General features: G+C 39.3%; 1 protein-coding gene across 1 annotated transcript; it reads right to left on the reverse strand.

Moving 5' to 3' along the window:
* Nucleotides 1-10,552: 10,552 nt before the first annotated feature.
* Nucleotides 10,553-13,953, reverse strand: sst1.1 (somatostatin 1, tandem duplicate 1). Its single transcript, XM_074679864.1, has 2 exons — nucleotides 13,734-13,953; nucleotides 10,553-10,949 (listed from the first exon to the last, which is right to left on the reverse strand). Exons 1-2 carry the CDS (start codon nucleotides 13,869-13,871, stop codon nucleotides 10,728-10,730), a joined length of 360 nt encoding a protein of 119 aa, XP_074535965.1. The 5' UTR covers nucleotides 13,872-13,953; the 3' UTR covers nucleotides 10,553-10,727.
* Nucleotides 13,954-19,768: the final 5,815 nt, after the last annotated feature.

A 19,768-nucleotide genomic window follows, 5' to 3' on the forward strand; every position in this document is an offset into this window, starting at 1 on the left:
TTAATCTCTTAAAATTTCAACTCTAATCTCAGGAGGTTACACCATCACTTGGTTGGGTTATGATTTTAATTTAAGAATTAAAATTTTTATTATCTCAGGTTAATGTTTGGGCAGGTGAGGTGACAACTTTAACTCTTAAAGTTACAACTTTAATCTCAGTGTGATGAATTTTATTGAGTCAGGTTATGACTTTGTCTCTCATAAAGTTAGAAAATTAGAGCTGTAAATTTACGACTTTCATATCAGAAAATTACAGCTCTAATCCAATGGGGTTACAACTTTAAATATGTAAAAATTTACCTTCAATCCAGTAAAGTAACATCTATAATCTCCACTGTAAAACTTTAGTAGTTTACCTTCACAGTATCCTTACTGTTTTAAATAACCACAGTAGTTACTAGATGAATTTACTTTTTACAGCTGTATAAATCTGCATTGTGGAAATAAACCAACTTGCTGACGTCGTAATGATTTACTGTGGATGTAGCGTTGACAGTTTTTCCCTGTTAGCATTAAAGCTAATAAACTACTGTGTGTAAACTGTGGTGAAATATTCCTTTAATGACATTATTCATTATGGCAGTGCTTCCCAAACTGTGGGGTGCAGCCCAAGGGTATAATAGTTAATTAAAACGAAACTAAAAACGAAAACTAAAATTTAAAATACATTGCAGTTAACTCAAACTAATAAAAACTAGAAAAGAAAACAAAAACGATAAGTAAACTAAAACTGTTTCATGTGTTCACAAACTAACTGAAACAAACCAAAATTATAAACACAATGTCCTTAGTTATTGTTTCTGACAAAATTAATAACCTTTAGGACTTAAATTAATCCGACACATTTTCCCAACTAATTGTATGACAGTTTTCAGCAGTTGTCAGTGCCGTACAGCACCATCATAGCGATGTACTGGGACGTGCTTGTTTACTGCACTGACTGGCTGTGCGCTGTGCTGCGACGAAACGTAGTTTTAAAATGTTCAAATGTTCTTTTGTTTTCTTTTTCTTAAAGTATCAGACATGTGACAAGAAAATCAAAGAAAGGAACTTTTTTTAAGGGATGTTCGATACCACTTTTAATGCAGACCTATACCAGTACGAGTATTCCCTCTTGAGTACTCACCGATACTGAGTACCCATACTACTAGCATATATAATATTTCAATTAACAGTGACAGATCATTTTGATCAAAGACAGCTCGGTTACTCTGACATTAAGTCCAAATAAAACACAAACAACTCTCTGAGTTTAGAATTTTCTGATAAATATTAATATATATATATTAAAAGTGCACAATAAAACTAACTTCCTGGTTTATTCCATAGACTGTATAAAACATGGACGTAGTCTCGCCAACGTCACCCGTCTGTTTCCGAAACAGAAAATGAAGCAGATCGGCTATAGCGGCCATATTGGTAGTGGCAAGGGCTTCGCCTACAGCCATAGGGCGCCTGTCTGTCACGTGACCCTCAGCTGTGCCTCTTATTGGGGGAGCTCCCGATCTTAATATCCTCTGAATGAGTTAGAAAAAAATTCACCCCTGTACAGTGGGTGCTGATAGTAAAATTAGCGACTCAGACAGGAGACGTTTTTTGAACCAGGCTGTAAATAGGTTAATTTCTGCTTTGAAAACGGCTTTTTTTTGGCTTGGTGTGTATGTGACTTCCTGTACTTCCGGAGCCAGCCTCAAGCGGACACTCCAGAAACAGCAGATTTTAGCACTTCCGCATCATCTCATATTCTAAGACCAGAGGTTGCCGCTTGGTTTATTCATATTGTCTGAAAAGGACCTGGCGCATATTTCCCATGTTGTTAAAATGCAGCAATTAGCAGCATCTAGTGGCGAGGAGGACTTGCTCGACGTAAGATTTTTTTGCCCAGAGTATCTGCTGCTGGTGTCTGCAGCCTTCGCGAGTACCAGTACCTTGAAAAAAGGCTGGTATCGGTATCGGGACATCCCTACTTTTTTGAGGCTTTGAAGTGGGCTCTAAGTTGAAAAAGACGGGAAAAAAATGGGAACATGTTACTGTTAAACCAAGGTACAGCACATGACTGACACCGCTGAATATGTTAATCTTAATGTTTCGACTCTAATCTCATCTGGTTTCAAGTTTAATCCAGTCAGATTACAACCTATATCTCGAAACCTCAAACTTTCATAGCACTTTGACCTTATCGTGAAACCGTTTATCTTGTTCCTGTCGCTCTAACTCTCTGTCGAGCTGTGAAGAACCAGGGTGTTTCTGGAATGAGAGGCTTCAGGGTGTCACAGTTAGGACTCCTTCAGCTGATGATGAAGGTCATGATCCTGAAGATGTGAACTTGGTGGAGCATCACAGGATTGTTTCCTCTCACCTGGAGAGTCAGACCAGTTTAGCAGGATCCCAAACTAAAATCTGTTCCTGTTCACACAGCACATGAGGAAATGTGAACTGGTCAAACTGGTTTTAATGGCTTTCAGTCTGAATAGAAACTTGGTAAGAACATCATTAACCTCGGGTTGGTTCAGTCACGTGAGTCATCGTCACTCATTCATCACATTTAACCCTTCAAAGAACAAAAACATCCTCTGAAACAGATGAAACAGAGGATTAAACTCATCCCCTGTTTTTATCTGAGCTGTTCTGACTGTAACTCGAGCTCACAGCGCCCTCTGCTGACTGCTGACACACAGCACACACTGATAACAGGACAGTGTTATTCAGAAAGATGACTAACGAAGAGATCAGAAATATAAACAGTTTAAAAAAGACTGTATTTTATTTTGAAAGGAATTCAAATCAGGAAGTAGAGGTTTCGTGTGTGTACATTAAAGTCATCGTTAAGCTCATCAGTTGCTCATTGTTGAAGCCTCTGGATGAATCATTTAAAGTTATTGTCACATAAAAACACACTAACTTCACAGGAAGCTGCTTTTCAAAATAAAATACAGGCTAATCACAGAATCTTGACTTTAATTTGTTAGTATTCAGTTTTGTTCTGTATTTCTCTGATGCTCTGTGGAAGCAGTTCATCCATAAACAGGTCAGTGTTTCAGATGATTTAACTGTGAAGAGACTGAATCTTTAGTTAAAAAACATCTTTAACGAACTCCAGAGTTTGACGTCACGTTTTGCGTCCAAACCTCTCAAAGTGAAACATGAAATCTGTGTTTTAAGAAACGAAACTGATCAAACTGTGACTGAAGGAGACAGCACCCACTGACTGAGCCCTTCAGTCTGTTCAAGCACATTATCAGCATGTGATGTGTGACTGTAGCCAGCAGAGGGCGCTGTTGGCTAATGTCACTGTTTTAGAGAAACTGTTGAGCTTCACACAAAGAGTTTTCACATCATCACTTTTTGATTCTGTTTGCAACTCAGGAACCTGTCTATTCTATTCTATTTTATTCTATTCTATTCTATTCTCTTTCACAGTTCCAGTTTATATTTCTTTAGTTCTGTTTTTGTTTCCTTTGTTTTGTTTTGTTCTGTTTCATTTCTGTGTCATGGCAGCAAATACGATCATTGTTTTTGGTCATTTCTAACATCTTATGGTCGTCACACTGACTCTTATAAATTGTTGATATTTCTTTATTTAAAATCTCTCCTTTCTTCTTCTCTAAAATTAATTTTTTTCATGGTCTCAAACGTGAAATAATACAAACTGAAACAGCTCCTGTAGTCTCAGAGAAGTCATTTTAAAATCTTTTTTGACATGAAATGAGACGATAGCATGCACACACAGTTGGATTAACACTGTCTTTATTGTATTCTAACTTTTAAACTTTGTACGTGCAGAGAAGTGATTGGTTGGAGCAGCACAGCCACTCCTATTCAAGATGGCTTCTTTCGCCGGCACAAACATTTGCTTGATAAAAGTCTATGATCGCAACATTGCAATAACATTCGACTTTCTGGAAGTTTGCTAGTTGGGAACGTTCGCCTGATATTTTGGAGTTTGAAGGCTCTATGCACAGATTGCTTCTGCATTGGCGTGCGGTAGCAAGAGCATTTCCGAAAGTGACAGTAGACGGTGTTATGATGCAGAGATGAAATAAATACGCTGTTTGCTGGAGTTGCCCAAAGTTTCTGTTAGTGATATACAGAGAATCGTCCAGGTATGTAGAACAACACCATGTAGCAAGTCGTATAAAGGCTTTAAATTTTTTTATTTGTTTGGAGCTTTGCAGGTAATTTGCTAACAGTAGCTAGCCTGAGGTAAAAGACTTACTTTCGTGTTTAAAGTTGAGAGCTTCAGGTCAATCATGCTTTGAAATAAGTGTAATCACGTACATAAACCTCTGACTTCATGTGTTTGTACTTTTATGGAAGCATAAGGTAAAAACAGGGCTACAAGAGATCTCTCTGGCAGCCCACTGAGCGCTTTGTTTTTCCAGCAAAATAGCAACTTTCATCACTGAACACACAAACAAGTGTAACAGTCTGTCACAATAGAGTCATTTTAAATCCATTCAACATGTTATATAGCTCTTAATCTACCACAAAAGATTTAGAGCACTTGGCGCTAGCTTGATGTTAACGTACATTGAGAATTCTATTAGTATGCTAGCAGTTAGCATACATCGAGAAAACTTTTTCCAGCAGAATATCAACTTTTATCACTGAACACACCAACAAATGTACAGAATTTCCTCACAAGAGATTCATTTTCAGTCCAGTCAACATGTTATATCTCTGCTACAGCACACAGCAGGGGTTTGGAGATGCTGAAAGAGCTGTCATCCCGTCTTTAAAGGATACCTGTAAAGGATCACACTTTAGCGTGTAAAAAATCAGGCCACAATTACTTAATTAAACATGAACATAACTATTAATATTAATCATACAGCAACGACGATAATTCACTGTTTTGGATGATTTGATGTCAAACATTCGATGTTGTCAATCGGTAGCACAGCGCTCTGTGGTGACTGGAAGTTTACCTGCCACCCAGTTTTTAACCGAATATACGTCATGCTCGAATGTGCATATGTGTGAAGATCTTTGTTGTTTTATTCTTATCATTTGAACATTTTTCACCCAGTTTGGATCTGATAAAGTGTCTCAGTAAAAAGAAAGTAAAAATGTTGGGATTGATCAAATATGTACCCTTTAGCTGTGTCCCAATTCAGGGGCTGCAGCCTACGGAGGCTGTAGCCTTCGGAGGACCTGGCCTTTATAGCCTGCGAAGACCGCAAAGGCCGAACTGAATTGAGACGGTCTGGTCTACGAAGCATTTCCTGTTTGTCACCCTCGACGTCACACAGCACCGCCCTCACCTGTCAGGCTTACATTATTTTTAAACACACGTTAACCAAAACCTCACATTTAAAACAGGATGATTTTTACTATCTTTTTATTACTTTGCGTTGTTATTATTATCATTATTATTATTATCATCATTTTTATCATTATATCATTTGTATTATTATTATCCCTATTGATAGAGTATAGAACCACCGTTTACATGAGAGTAAGGCAACAACGTACATTTTCAACATTTGATCGAGTGCTGGGGGGATGATTAATACATAAGTATAAAATAAAAGCTGCTGAAATGATTTAATGTCTTTTGTGAATTCCCTGTAAAAAATACATAAATAAATAAATAAAAACTCCAAGTAAGTTTTTTTCCCAAGAGAATTTACATTTATGGACATATTTTTATAAAATAATGAGAAGATTCATAAAGAACTGTTTTCCCTCAGTATATTACTTGAAAAGAGCCCAAACAACACATTTTCACACAGAAAAACAAAATATTCTTTCACGTTTTAGAAACACAATCACATAGTTGTTGCCAGAAATCCTTCATATCTGGATAAAACAGGACTCTTTTTGGAGTTCGGCCGTGTCCATCATGTTCGGCGTTCATACGCAATGAATCTTGGGATATGTGAGGCTATGAAGGATTCAACAAACCCGTCCTTCGCGGCCCCCGAAACGGAGGACAGATTCGTCGGCCGCATTTGGAGGAGCCTCCGTATTGGGACAGCCTCCGACGCATCGCTGTGACGTAATCGGTCTTCAAATCCAGCCTCCGTGGGCTGCAGCCCCTGAATTGGGACACAGCTCCTGAGTTTTGTGGTATTACGGCCCGAGCCGTATAGGTTTTGTGTTGTGTGTGTGTGTGTGTGTGTGTGTGTGTGTCCCCCCCCTCCTGCTCTTTACCTCCACAGGTGCAGCCCTGGCCTCCACTGCAGCTCCAGGTGATTGGGCTCACCTGTAGCTGCTTGGCAATTAGCAGGAGCAGTATAAGAGCAGGAGGGAGGAGTGTCTACAAAAATTGTGTTGCTGAAAGAGTGGTTCAGCCTTTCCTTAGAATTTTGGACTTTGTTCGTTTATTTACTGGTTTTGAGGTTTGGCCTCCATGTTTTGTTAATAAACACTTTCCTTTTGCAAATGCTTAATTTCATCCCTCCTTTTGTCCTGGGTTCAGTTTTGTTACTCCCCACCTTCACACCCTAACCATCTGTGGGGTCGTAACAGTGGCTAGGTACATTTGCGTTTATCTCAGGCTGTGAGAGCTTTAATGAGGAGTCAGTGAGAAGCAAACACTTAAAACACATAAACAGGATGAAAATAACTTTTTCCACAAGGGGGCGCCAACGCGGACACAGACCAAAAGTTCCTCACAGGAGCTTTAACTGATGAATATCAAATTATGAAGGAGCAACAAGCAGCTGTGAGCGCCTCCTGTAAACACCATCAGTGTTTAATTCATCCAGAGTGACATCACAGGACCAGAACCAGGACCAGGAGCTGGTTTCTGTGTTCCTCTCCTCGTCAGAATAAATCACTCATCCCCTCTTCCTGGTTCCCTTCTCTTCCTCCTGTGTACATCCTCCCCTCCTTATCTCCTTCCTCCCTTTCTTTTATCAGAATCTTACTCCTCTTTACTCCTCTCCCTCATTTCTCCCCCTATTTTCTAAACTCTGTCCCTCAGGTTGTTTTCTCTCCTCTCTGAGTGAAAAAGGAGGAGGAGGGGGAGACAGCGAGGGATGAGGAGGAGTAGCGAAAGAATGAAGGGATGAGTGAAGGAGGTGAAGTCAACCTGACTCTTTCAAACGGCAGCTGTGGCTCTGAATACAGAAAGATTTCCTTTTCACTCGCCGAGTTAAACCAGAAGACTCTTCATCATCCTCATCATCATCATCATCGTCATCATCGCCTGTTTGTTCACCTGCAGCTGCTCTGATGTGAAGCGCTCTGCAGGATGGTAAACTTACATCTTTGGTGTTTTTCTTTTTTTAAATTCTGCTCTTTTCACACTCATAGGTTAGCAGTCTGCCTCTAGTGGACACAGGAGGAACTGCAGCGCTGCGTGGGCCCTAAAACAAGAGCTCACACACACTCACACACACAAAAACACACACACACACCTGCAGACTGACGATAACATTTCCAGCAGAGCCAGCTTTGTTCCTGCGCTTTATCAGCCGCTCTCTGATTGGTCCAGACGGTTTGATGACAGTTTGAACTTTGACCCCTCCCCACCACTGCTGTCAAAGTGTGTGTGTGTGTGTGTGTGACAGGCTGTATAATGCAGCTGATGAGTTGCCTTTTTGTTTTCAGTGAATCGTCTTTTTAAGGTTGAGCACGACATCAGTAACACACACACACACACACACACACACACACACACACACACACACACACACACACACACACACACACACACACACACACACAGCCTCAGCTTTTTAACTTTCTGGATGTGTGTGTGAGTGTGTGTGTGTTCCAGTGAAGCTCTCAGCTGTAATTAAAGCTCATTAAAGTTTATTGAAGCTGTTAGAAACGCTGGCGTCTGATTGGCTGACAGGTTAAGTGGCGGCTCAGGCTTCTTGAGCAGCTGCTTCCTGTTTATTAAAGAACGCTCGCTTTTTAACCAGGCGGAGAGGTGTGTGACATCATCACTGCTTCCTGATGGAGACTGAAGACACCTGCAGCCTTACCTCCATCTCTCTCTCACACACACACACACACACACACACACACACACACACACACACACACACACACAGTAAGAGTTGTGTGTTTTTTTCCTCTGCTGGCTCAGGGATGAAGTGAAAGGTGTTGAGTCTCTGCCGCTGAGGATCCTGACTCTCCAGCTCATTGGGGTCTGGTCTTCAGGATCTCATGCGTGTTGACTGTGTGTTCAGTCCGGCTCACATCGGGACCTTCAGACAGCTGGACTCACAGACCGAGGAGTTCCCTCGTGCTGCTTTTTGACTCCTTTGCAGTGGCTCCTTGTAGCTTTAGATAAAATATTACTAAAAAATTTTTTTTTTTCCCTCTACGGAGAATATTGATGATTAAACTAACATTAAATAAAAATCATGTGTTAACATCTTGTTTAACAAAATAATCATCACATTTTGCAATGAAGCTTTCAATTTCATTGTGATTTTTGCTTTTTTTTTTTAATTTTAAAGTTTAAAAGTTGACATCTGTCAAAATTGAGAAGAAAAAAAAACTTTTAAGAAATATATTTAATCGTTGACATTTAAACATGTTTCACAGTTGTTAGGATTTTTTTTTTTTTAACAAATTTTTACACTTTATTCAAATTCCACTTTTTGAAAAGCTTCCAAATTTTAAAAATTTTAACAAGTTTTGGAAATTAAGCAAATTTTTTGAAATAATCATTTTTTGCTAATTTATGAATTACTCGCAATTTAAAAAAAAAAAATCATAATTGTTGGAAGTTTTGCAAATTTTTGCAAATACCTTGAAATTCCTTTTATTTGACTTAAAAAAAAAAAATTAGAAAAAAAATAAATTTTTTGAAGAATTTGCAAATCTTTGAACTTTTTGGAAGTTTCACAGTTTAAGAATTTTTGCATTATATTGAAATTCCACTTTGAAAAAATGGAATTAAAATTTATGTTTCTCTAATTTATGAAATTTTGGCAAACTTTTGAAATTTCATAACTGTTGGAAGTTTTGTGATTTATCCCAAATGTTTTGAATTTGTTTTTTTTTTTACATTAATCAAAATTTGGAAGAAAAAAAAAATCTATTTGTTTTCTTTGAAATATTTGCAAGTTTCACAGTCGTTAGACTTTTTAGAAATTTTTGCACATCATTGACATTCCACATTCGAAAACTTCTATACATTTTTGAATTTTTAACATTTTTTTTTAATTAAGCAAATTTTAGCACATTTTTATATTTCTTTCCATTTTAAAATTGTGATATCATTTTTAATTTCGCAGATAACTGAAATTTCAAAAATTTTGCAAATTAATGAAATTTATGATGATACAAAATTTTTACATTCTAAATTTATCAAAAATTAAAAACAAGACATCACATGTAAAAATTTAAAAACACAAAAATTTATTTTTCACTTGATTTTTACTATACATATAATTTTATACCCTTAGTTGTCTTTATTGTGGAGATCAAGTAATTTTTGCAGCTCTCAAATGTCTTTAATGCAGGTGAACTGAGGCAAAATGGCTTTTATGAAAGCAAAGGTTGCAGAGTCCTGCCAGTGTTGATCCTCTCCTGGGTCATGTTGGGCTGTAAAACCTCAAACCTGATGACTCCTGGTCCGGCTCCAGTCATTATGTTGGTTTGTTGTTTTTGATAAAAAACATCTGGTTCAGAAGAAGCATACTTAGTTTTATTTTGAAAGTCTTGGGCTGTTTTCATCCATGACTTCCTGTCTGTTTTTCTCTAAGTCCTCCTGCTCTGGCGGAAGTTGGACACTTGTGTATCTGCTGTGGAGGACTCTGACCTGCCGGAGCTGAGAAGCAGCCGGAACACAACAGAGTGGATCCAGTGAGGGCTGACGCGTTAACAGGGGTGCACTGATTTGGATCTGGATCGGTGCATCCCAACACGCTGACTTGAAAAGAATCCACCCAGAGGGAGGAAGTGTGGAGCTGTGAATGGTTGGAGTGACACTGACGGAGGGCGAGAAGAGGCTCCTGTAAGGGTCAAAGGTCGACCATCAACCATCCAAACAGGAAACACAAAGACAGAAGCTATCAGCGCGACAAGAGTGTGTGACCTGAGATGTTGTCATGTGACCTGAGACACACACACACTCTGAGCATGTGTGTGTGTGTGTGTGTGAGCTGTCAGTCATTAGCTCTCGTTAAGGTTTTTACTCCCTGAAAGCTTTTCTTAACAAAGAGCTAATGGATGAAAGGAGCTGCTAATCTGCCTGGAGCAGCTGCCAAACACACACACACACTCTCTCATACACACACACTTCCTTACTTACACCACCTTTAGGGTCAGATGACTAAACACCCCACTTTTGGGGGAAACCCAAATTTTAGTGTCTCCAAAAAACTTTCTTTAAAGCTTTTTTTCAGTTTTTTTTTTTTTATTTTTTGACTTTGAGTTTCAGTGAAACGCACAGAGAGCTGAGGGCTTGATGACATCACAGGACGGGGAGGACCACAATGCTTTGCATGACCACTGTGGGCAACTTGGCGACTTTGTGGTTATATTCAGAGACTTTTCAGACTCCTCTAGTGACTTTTTATCAAAGCTAATCAGCTGGAGCGGCCATATTGGAAGTGGGTGGACTTTGAGTCTCCACGGTAACAGCTATAGTGTTAATAAGATTTTTTTATTTTTACCCCCTCTCCCATCACCAGGCGAGCCAGCGTTTGTCTCAAACTGATTTTATTCAAACAACATTAAAAAGAGTCGATGGTGTTTACATTCAGAGAAAAGTCTTCGCTCAGAGTCTGTACAGCGTGGGACCTCGGCGCCGGCGCTCAGCACGAGGTGAACGTCTTCCAGAAGAAGTTCTTGCAGCCGGCCTTCCTCTCTCGGGGAGCGAGCAGCGGCCCGCTGCCGGCCGCTCGCTCCAGATCCATGCGGACGTCCTCGGGTTCTCCTTCGCTCAGAGGGAAGCCGTCCTCCTCCTCCACCGCTTCGTTCTCCACCTGGAGGAGGTCGGAGAGGAGCAGCTCCGCCAGCGAGGCCCGAGACATGTCCTGAGAACGGGAGGAGACGACACGGTTACATGACTGTCTTTAAAGGAGAGTTACAACATTTTTAGACCTGGTTCAGAGGGGATCACTGCAGAGAGCTTCCTGCAACAGCGGAGGAGGATTCTTAACTGGCTGCTGGAGCTAGCTGTGCTAACATTAGCCTCTTTCTGCAGACTCTGTTAGGGTTTCAGAACTTGTGCTCACGTTTTACTCTTTCTGGTCTTAGATAAGTAAAACTAAACCAAACAGGAAGTAATCGCTCTGAAACAGATTCACATTTAAAAACTCAAACAGACAAATTGATCATGGCAGGAGTGGAACAGCGCCTCCTGTGGCCGGTGGGGTGAAATGCTCTTGTATCTGCTATCTGAGCTAACTCACAGCTGCAGTTACAAATCCTTCTCTTCAGATTTTAACACGTCAGACGCTGAAAGTGAGCTGTGAGAGTTTGTTTTTACAGATTAGAGAGGAAATCGAAAGATTTTTAAAGTTTTTTAAATCCTGACTGGCAACAAACAGATCTCTGATGATGATGATGACGGACGGTTTAATCTGAGACGAAACGGTTTGAGTCCAGATTCATTCCTCATCACTCGCTGTAAAAAGAGCCACTCTTAGCCGTTCCTGTCCTTTCTGTGTAAATAATGTGAAATATGATAGTTACAATAATGATTTATCTGTTAAAATGAGAGAAAGGACAAAATATCTAAAAAAAAAAAAAAGAGCTCTCGAGCGTCTTCATGTGTCTTTCTTTATTTCTGGCAGACATCTGATGAAGACATTGCTCCGGGATGGTGAAAATGAGGATCCTGAGGTGTTTCAGAGAAATAAAAAAGTCTAACATGCTGATCTCCTGCTGGATTCACCACAGATTTCAGAGCAACAGAGCTGAGCTTCTCTGGAGCGTCTGGAAAATATCAGCTGTTATTTTCCTAAATCAAAGATTTTATTCTTTTTTTTGTATCTTTTTTTCTGGTTTTATTGTTTGAGGTTTATCAGACGTAACGTTTGGGTCTGTGAGGAGAGGATCGTGGGTGTTCTCAGCCCTGAGTCCTGCCTGCAGCCTGACAGACGTCACCCGGGGGAACAAAGACGTTTTGTGTAAAGTCGTGAGACGAGCTCATTCAGCGCTTTCTATCATCCTAAGTAACATTTATCACAAAACAGTTTTAGTTTTAACCCTCGGGGGTAATTAGGATCGTTTTTGCTCTTTCAGCTCATTTTTTGCTTAATTTATGGGAAGTTTTTTGATGTAAATCTTGAAATTCAAATTTCAGTTGGTTTCTAAAGTCACCGATACACTGGAGGCAAATTAACAACCCTTTGAGGATATTTACGTCAAAAATGTCCTCTGACAAAAACTGCAAAAACAAATTAATATTTTTTCTTCTTTTTCCTCAGCTCTTTCAATCAACTTCAGTCCTAATAAAAATAACCAAATATTCAAATTATTTTTTTTTACATTTAAATATTTCTATATATTCTTATATATTTATATTTTGAGCCTTTAAATGCCCATTTATTTGCATGACGTCACTGTTTTTATAATTTAAAAAAGAAAACAATTAAAAAAAGTTATTTTTCAAAAAATAAATGTTGAGCAGGAAATTTCTGAATTTTAAGCTTAAATATAAAGAAAACTAGTAATGAAATTATTTTTTATGCATTGTTATTTTTTCAGAGTCAGATTTGTAATTTTCTTTTCTTTCAGGACAGTAGACGACAAAAATTTTAACCACAATTTTTAAAAAGCACAATGATTACACAATATGGTCATACATTTTAAAATTTCAGGGTTTTATTTTGGGGAATTTATTTATTTATTTATTTATTTATTTATTTTTAATTTTTACTGTTTACCATGAGATGAGACAATTTCTACATTTAAACACAAGAAAATCACATTTCTTATTGAAAAAAAACAACAACTTTAAAATGCAAATGAGCATTAAAAGGGTTAAAGTAATAAAAAAAAAATCAAATATTTGGTGTTTTTGTTTAGGACAAAGGTTCAGTGAAAAATATTTATCTTTATTTTATTTATTTATTTATTTATTTATTTATTTATTTATTTATTTATTTATTTATTCATTTAATATATTTATTTATTTTTATTTTTGTCCTTATGTCCTTGTAATCTTCAGCTTTAGATAAAATACTAAAGAGATAAAATCACTTTTCTTTCTCAGGTTAAATTATCATCAACTTCCTTTTACTATTATTTCTAAAACTGCAAAAAAGCTAAAAATAATTCAGTGATTTTTTCTGATTTTTGGTTAAATTCTTTGATTAGACTTCAAGTTGGTTTTCATCCACCTGTTGGTCCTCTGAGTGTGTCTCACCTGTATCATGTATGAAAACCTCTCTGTAAGTTTTAAACGTTGTTAAATTATCTATTTATAATTTATTCATTTAAACTTAAAATTATTTTAATTAGATCATTCTCCTCCTGGGTGAATATCTGAGACAACCAGAGAGAAACATCCTCCATGTGGACTCAGTCTCCCACAGGAGCTGCTGTTTCAGTTTGTTCAAACCGATTGAACAATAAATAAATAAATAAATAAATAAATAAACTGTGGAAGGATGATGCCTTAAATAAAACAAATAAACAGGAAACTAAAGTCTGATCCCAGGAGCAGATAGAAATCTACCGTCCACTCTGAGAGAAGTTTGGCGCTAAGAGTGATTCATTGAAGGAATGTCTCCGTGTGTGTGTGTGTGTGTGTGTGTGTGTGTGTGTGTGTGTGTGTGTGTGTGTGTGTGTGTGTGTGTGTGTCCTCGGACCTGTTTGGAGCCCAGCAGCGGGGTCCGGTGCAGCAGCAGGCGGAGTTTAGAGTCTCTCTGTGCGGCGGAGGAGCAGCTGATGAAGGCGGTGAGGGAGAGGAGGAGCAGGAGGAGGCGCGAGGAGGAGACCATCTTCATCACCTGTCTGTCTGCGGGTCCGTGGGTCTGTGGGTCTGTCTGTCTGAGGGTCGGAGGATCTTCTGGGTCCGTCCCGCCTCAGCGCCTCTTATAAAGCCCTGCTGACGTCACTGATCCCCGATGGGAGTGTGTGTGTGGGGGGGTGACTGATGATGATGGTGATGATGATGATGATGATGATTGTGTTTCGTCGCCTCCTGCTTTAGTGAAATGATCCGTTTTCCAGCACTTTGTCTCTCCTTCCTGCTGCTCAGTTGACAGAGTTTCCCAGCCTGTGGCTCGGGGCCCCCTGAAGGACGCTGGAGGAGCTGCAGGGACTGAATTTACAGTTTTAATATTCAGAGTCCAGGGTTTGATTTAACAGAGAGCAGAGTGTGTGTGCTGCCCCTAGAGTGTGTGTGCTGTGCTATTCCTCATACATACACACAGTATGAGTTAAATTAAAGAGACCTCATCAACAGAGATGTTTTCCTCAGAGGAGCAGGATTAAAGGTCTTTACTTTCTAGGTCTGAACTCAAAAACTTAACTTTAATCCAGAAATGTTCCTTTAATCACTAAACTCTCTTTCTTATTCTAACCTCAGAGCTCCGTTCCTGAATTTATGAATTTATGAAATCTGTCTTGTTTTAAAACTATGACATTTGTCTCTAAATCCCAACTTTCGTTGTTGTGGATGTTGAACTGAGATGTTTTATCTGGTTTCCTGTTGTGACTCCACATCACAACTGATAGATTAAGAGCTCTGACAGAAATCTCAGGATTTAGTAACCTCTTTTACTAGATTTTGACTCTATCTACCAGAACTTTGAAGAAGCCTAAGAGCTCTGACTTTCTGTGATTCTTTACGATTTAACGCCTGAAGTTATGTCTGTCTGTCATTGTGTGTGTGTGTCTGTAGTTGTTAATCTGTGTTTGCAGTAGTTGTTGTGGATCTGGGTAAAGTTGTCTGTCTGTGGTTGTCATTGTCTATCTAAAGATGTTGTCTGTCTGAAGTTGCTGGTGTCTGTAGTTGTTGTTTTGTGTCTGTTTGTAGATGTAGTTGTCTGTCTGAAGTAAATGTTGTCTGTCTGTAGTTTTTGCTGTCCGTCTTTGGTTGAAGTAGGTGTCTGTCTGAAGTTGTTTTGTGACTTAAATTACTGTCTGTCTGTCTTTTGTTGTTCTTGTGTCTGTAGGTATATGTGGCAGTAGTTTTGTGTGGCTTACGTTGTTTTTTTCTGTCTGTCTTTAGTTATTGTGTGTCTGTAGTTGTGTGTTTGTAGTTTTTGCTGTCTGTTCATAGTTTTTGTTGCCTGTTTGTTGTCCTTGGTATTTATAGTTTTTGGTGTCTCTCTTAAGTGGGAGTAGCTGTCTGTTTGTAGTTGTATTTGTTGGTTGTCTGTAGTTGATGTGTGTCTGTGATTGTTGCATGCCCAGTTTTAGTAGTTGTTGTTGTCTGTTTGTTGTCGTTGGTGTCCGTACTTACACATGTGGACAAAATTGTTGGTACCCTTGGTTTAATGAAAGAGAAATTCACAGTGAAGAAGAAGAAGAAGAAGAAGAAGAAGAAGAAGAAGAAGAAGAAGAAGAAGAAGAAGAAGAAGAAAAAGAAGTAGTCAGGGAAACAACTTGAATCTCAATCAATCAATCAATCAATCAATCAATCTTTATTTGTATAGTTCCAAATCATAACAAACGTTATCTCAAAAACAATCTGACAAAAGTAATGATTTAAAAATTTTATGAAATTTAACCAATGAAGTCAGACATTACTTTTCAACCATGCTTCAACAGAATTATTTAAAAAAAAAATAAACTCATGAAACAGGCCTGGAAAAAAATGGTGGTGGTACTGCAAGAAAAGACTGAAAATGATGTGACCAAAGGGACATGTCAATTCAAGGTGTGTCCACTAATTAGCATCACAGGTGGCTTCAATCTTGTAATCAGTCAGTGACAGGCAGTCACTGTGCTTTTTGGTGACATGAAGTGTACCACACTAAACATGGACCAGAGGAAGCAATAGAAAGAGTCGTCTCAGGAGATTAGAAAGAAAATTATGGACAAGCATGTTAAAGGTAAAGGCTATAAAACCATCTCCAGGCAGCTTGATGTTACTGTGACTAAAGCTGCACATCATCAGAAATGTTCAGTCTTTTCTAGAGGTACCATCATTTTTGTCCAGGCCTGTTTCATGAGTTTACTTTTTCAAATAATTCTGTTGAAGTATGGTTGAAAAGCAATGTGTGACTTTCACTGGTTAAATTTCATAGAATTGTTTTTTATAATAACTTTTGTCAGATTCATGTTGTTTCTCTGACCACTGTGAATTTTTCTTTCATTAAAAGAAGGGTACCAACAATTTGTCCATGTGTGTATTGTTGTCTGTTAGTAGTTGTTGTTGCTGTCGTCTTTCTTCGACCTTTTTGTTTGGGTCAAACACAAAAGCCTTACTAGTCTGAATTTTTATTGTAAGATCCAGAGGGTCCAGAAAGTCCAGACTGATCCGGGCCTCTCAGAATCTTTGAGTTCTGATTCTAAAAGAATAAAATCTTCAGGTTTGATGTTTGCATGTCTTTGTGGCGTGAAGGGGGCGGAGCCTCTTCATGTTGACGCCAGCTGGTGGTTGTATCAGCATCTTGTTAATGGCGTTTTGTTCATCTTCGCGCCTGCAGGTTTGAAAAAACAATTTACCTGACACACACACACACACACACACACACACACAGTGGTAATGAAAGCTTTTATGTTTTATCACAGATGCCTCAGCAGCTTCTTATTGTTTTATTCTAATTATCTTCTTTCCACACACACACACACACACACACACACACACACACACTGCGGAGAGAATCGCTGTGAGCTGGTGACCAACACTCCGTCTCCTTGAACACTCTTTGCTGTTTTTTCAAAATAAAAGTCCCCCTGTGACTGTCAGGTGGTCGGGTTGATGGCTTTGGATTCAGACCGTGAAAACAAACCTGCTGATTAGTTTCATCTTTCATTTCCTGTTTTGTCTTCTTATCAGTTTTTAATAAAGCAGAAAAGAATCAAATGAAACAATAATTAAAAATCTGTCTGAACATGTCGACAAACATCATCCGGCGCTCCATCACCTCTCTGATCGGTTTCTGTCTGCAGAGTTTAGACGCACATGGGTCATCGCTCGAGTACAGGGTGAGTATTTCTTTGACTTTTATCTGTAATAAACCAACAGGAGGGCTGAGCGTGTGAGCTCCTTCATGGCGCCCAGGCTCTCTGACAGAGTTGGGCTCCTCTGGGAGAGGTTAAAGTGTGTCTGTCAGGGGGAAGCTGCTGTGTGCTCCCTGTGGAGGTGTTAATGTTCAGTAATGTGTGCAGGCAGTGGGAGTCTCAGTAATGAAGCTTCAGTCACAGCACACACACCGTTTCCACAAACACACTCCTGCTGTTCCTCTGCAAACACTGCTCACACCTCCACAGCTCCAGAAACACACACGAAACATCCCGACCAATCACAAGCCTCCGCTGCTGCTGATGTCACAGGCAGACTCTTTACCTGAACAGGTGAGACATCCCATCTGAGACGAGCGAGTCACAGGCTGTGGTGCCTGGTTGTTTTCCAGGTGATAAATCATGAGGGTGAATCACCTGATGATGTCACTCAGGTGAGCTTACCTGGAGCACCCAGACTGCACGTAGCAGAGTGGAGGTGAGGATTCATCCTCAGTGGAAAAACACTTCACAGGAACCAACAGGAGCAGGCAGTGAGCCTAATGTGAAAGCTGCAGTTCCCTGAGTGTCCACCAGGGTCTGTCTGCAGCAGTGAGTCAATCCCCATAGCACTCTGTTTATGTTGTTTGTCTGTAGTTTTTTTTTGTTTGTTTGTTTGTCTGTAGTTGTGTCCGTTTACAAATGTTGAGTCTCACGTTTTTCTTTGTTGTCATCAATCTGTAGTTGTGTGTCTGTACTTTTTGTTTTGTGTGTCCATCTGTGTTTGAAAATTATGAAACTGTTGTAGTCGTCTTTCTGTAGTAGATGTTTTGTGTCTGTAGTTGTGCCTGTCAATAGTTGTAGTTGTGTGTCTGTCAGAAGTTTTTGTGTGTGTTTGTAGTTTGACTTTTACATCTGTTGTTGTTACATGTCGGTAGTTTTTGTGTGTCTGTCTGTGGTTTTGTCTGTAGTTGTCATGTGTCTGTCTTAAGTTGTTGTGTGTGTGTAGTTTTTGTTACGTGTCTTAAATTGTTGTATGCCAATATGAAATCGATTTTGTGTCTGTAGTTGGTTCGTTAGTATGTCTGTAAGTGTAGTTTTCTGTCTGAAGTTGTTGTTTTGTCTCCGAAGTTGTTGTCTGCCTGTAGTTGTTCCTTTTTGTGTCTGTAGTTTTTGTTTTTCTATACTTTTATCTTTTGGTTGCTGTGTGTCTTTCTGTTCATGTTGATGTGTGTCTTGTAATGTAATTTTATTGTCTTTGTTTTCACTGCTTGAGGCCCCGTTTACATGACGCCGAAAACGGTCGATTCCGCAAACATTTCGTTGCGTTTTGGCCTTCCGTTTAGACGAGACCACGTTGCGTTTTCAGTGAAAACGCAAACTTTTGAAAACGCTTCCCAGAGTGGAAAGATCTGAATCCGCTCCTCCATCCGGCTTCGTGTAAACACAGAGCGGAGCGTCTCAGGGTGAAACGATGACGTCACCGCATGCGCACTCGCAGTTTCAGGTGAAGGCTCCGCGCTCAGCCACATTTCCAGTTGAGCCAGTAGGTGGCGGTAATGCGCGTTATGGTTGGATTGCCGACCGTCTCACACAACAAAACGGCAGAAAGAGAAAGAAGAGAAGAGGAGACTTGTCCTCCTGGAGTCGTATGAACGCGGATCGTTTTCACGCCGTCCTCATGTAAACGCGGGTGGCTTTTGAAAACGCAAAGGAAGAATCGTTGCGGGAGTCTCCGTATAAACGGGGCCTGAGATGCCCCATATCCTGCTTCCTTGAGACATCCCATCTCCTGATTCTTTAATAAGCTTCCAGACCCTTTTGTCTTATGTCTAGACTTCTCACACCTTCAGCCCAACTTCAAGGCTCTGTCTCAATGTGGATTCCTGTAGCAGACAGAGGGCGTGGACAGTACCTTTTGGGGCGTTTCTCTCAAGCATAAATCTTAAGCTCGAACGATGTTCGGGGTCTTTTCTTCACTTTGACTGCTCGAGTGTTGACTGACCTTTTTCTTTGCAAAGGAAAACAAAACCATGCTGGCCGGCAGAAGTCTCTATTTCATTCTTCACCAGAAACAGGAAAAATTCCACAACAGTCTGTAGTTAGTGTTGTGGGCCTGTCATAAGTTTGTCTGTACTTTTTGTAGTTTAACTTGTACAGCTTAAGTTGTTGTTATGTGTCAGAAGTTTTTTTTAAGTCTGTGGATTTGTCTGTAGTTGTATGTTTTTAGAAGTTCATTTTTGTGTCTGTAGTTGGTCAGTTTAAACGTCTGTAGTTGTAATTTTTTTAAGGTCTGTTCAGTAGTTTTCCATTTTTTTATTTTATACACATCTGAAGTTGTTTTTTCTATCTGTCGGTTTTTGGTTTGTTTGTAGTTTTTTTTTTCTTTTGGTTGCTGCGTGTCTGTAGTTGTTGTTGTGAGCTTATCAGAAGTTTGTGTGTGTTTTTGTAGTTTCACTTGTTCGTCTTAAGTTGTTGTAATGTGTCAGTAGTTGTTGAGTGTCCGTAGTTTTGTCTGTAGTTGTTGATGTTGTTGTGTGTCAGTCTAAAGTTGTTGTATGTCTCTTTGTAGTTCTTTTTTGTGTCTGTAGTTGGTCAGTTTGCAAGTCTGTAGTTGTAGTTTTTAGGTCTGTTAAGTAGTTTTCTATGTGCACTTTTTTAATTCCTTTTTGTCATTGTTTTGCATTTGTCAGTTTTTTGTTTGTTTGTGGATGTTCTTTTGGTTTCT

This window comes from Halichoeres trimaculatus, unplaced genomic scaffold (genome assembly GCF_033239565.1).
Source record: "Halichoeres trimaculatus isolate MK-OKI-2021-1 unplaced genomic scaffold, fHalTri1.1 fHalTri1_scaffold_9, whole genome shotgun sequence".
NCBI lineage: Eukaryota > Metazoa > Chordata > Actinopteri > Labriformes > Labridae > Halichoeres > Halichoeres trimaculatus.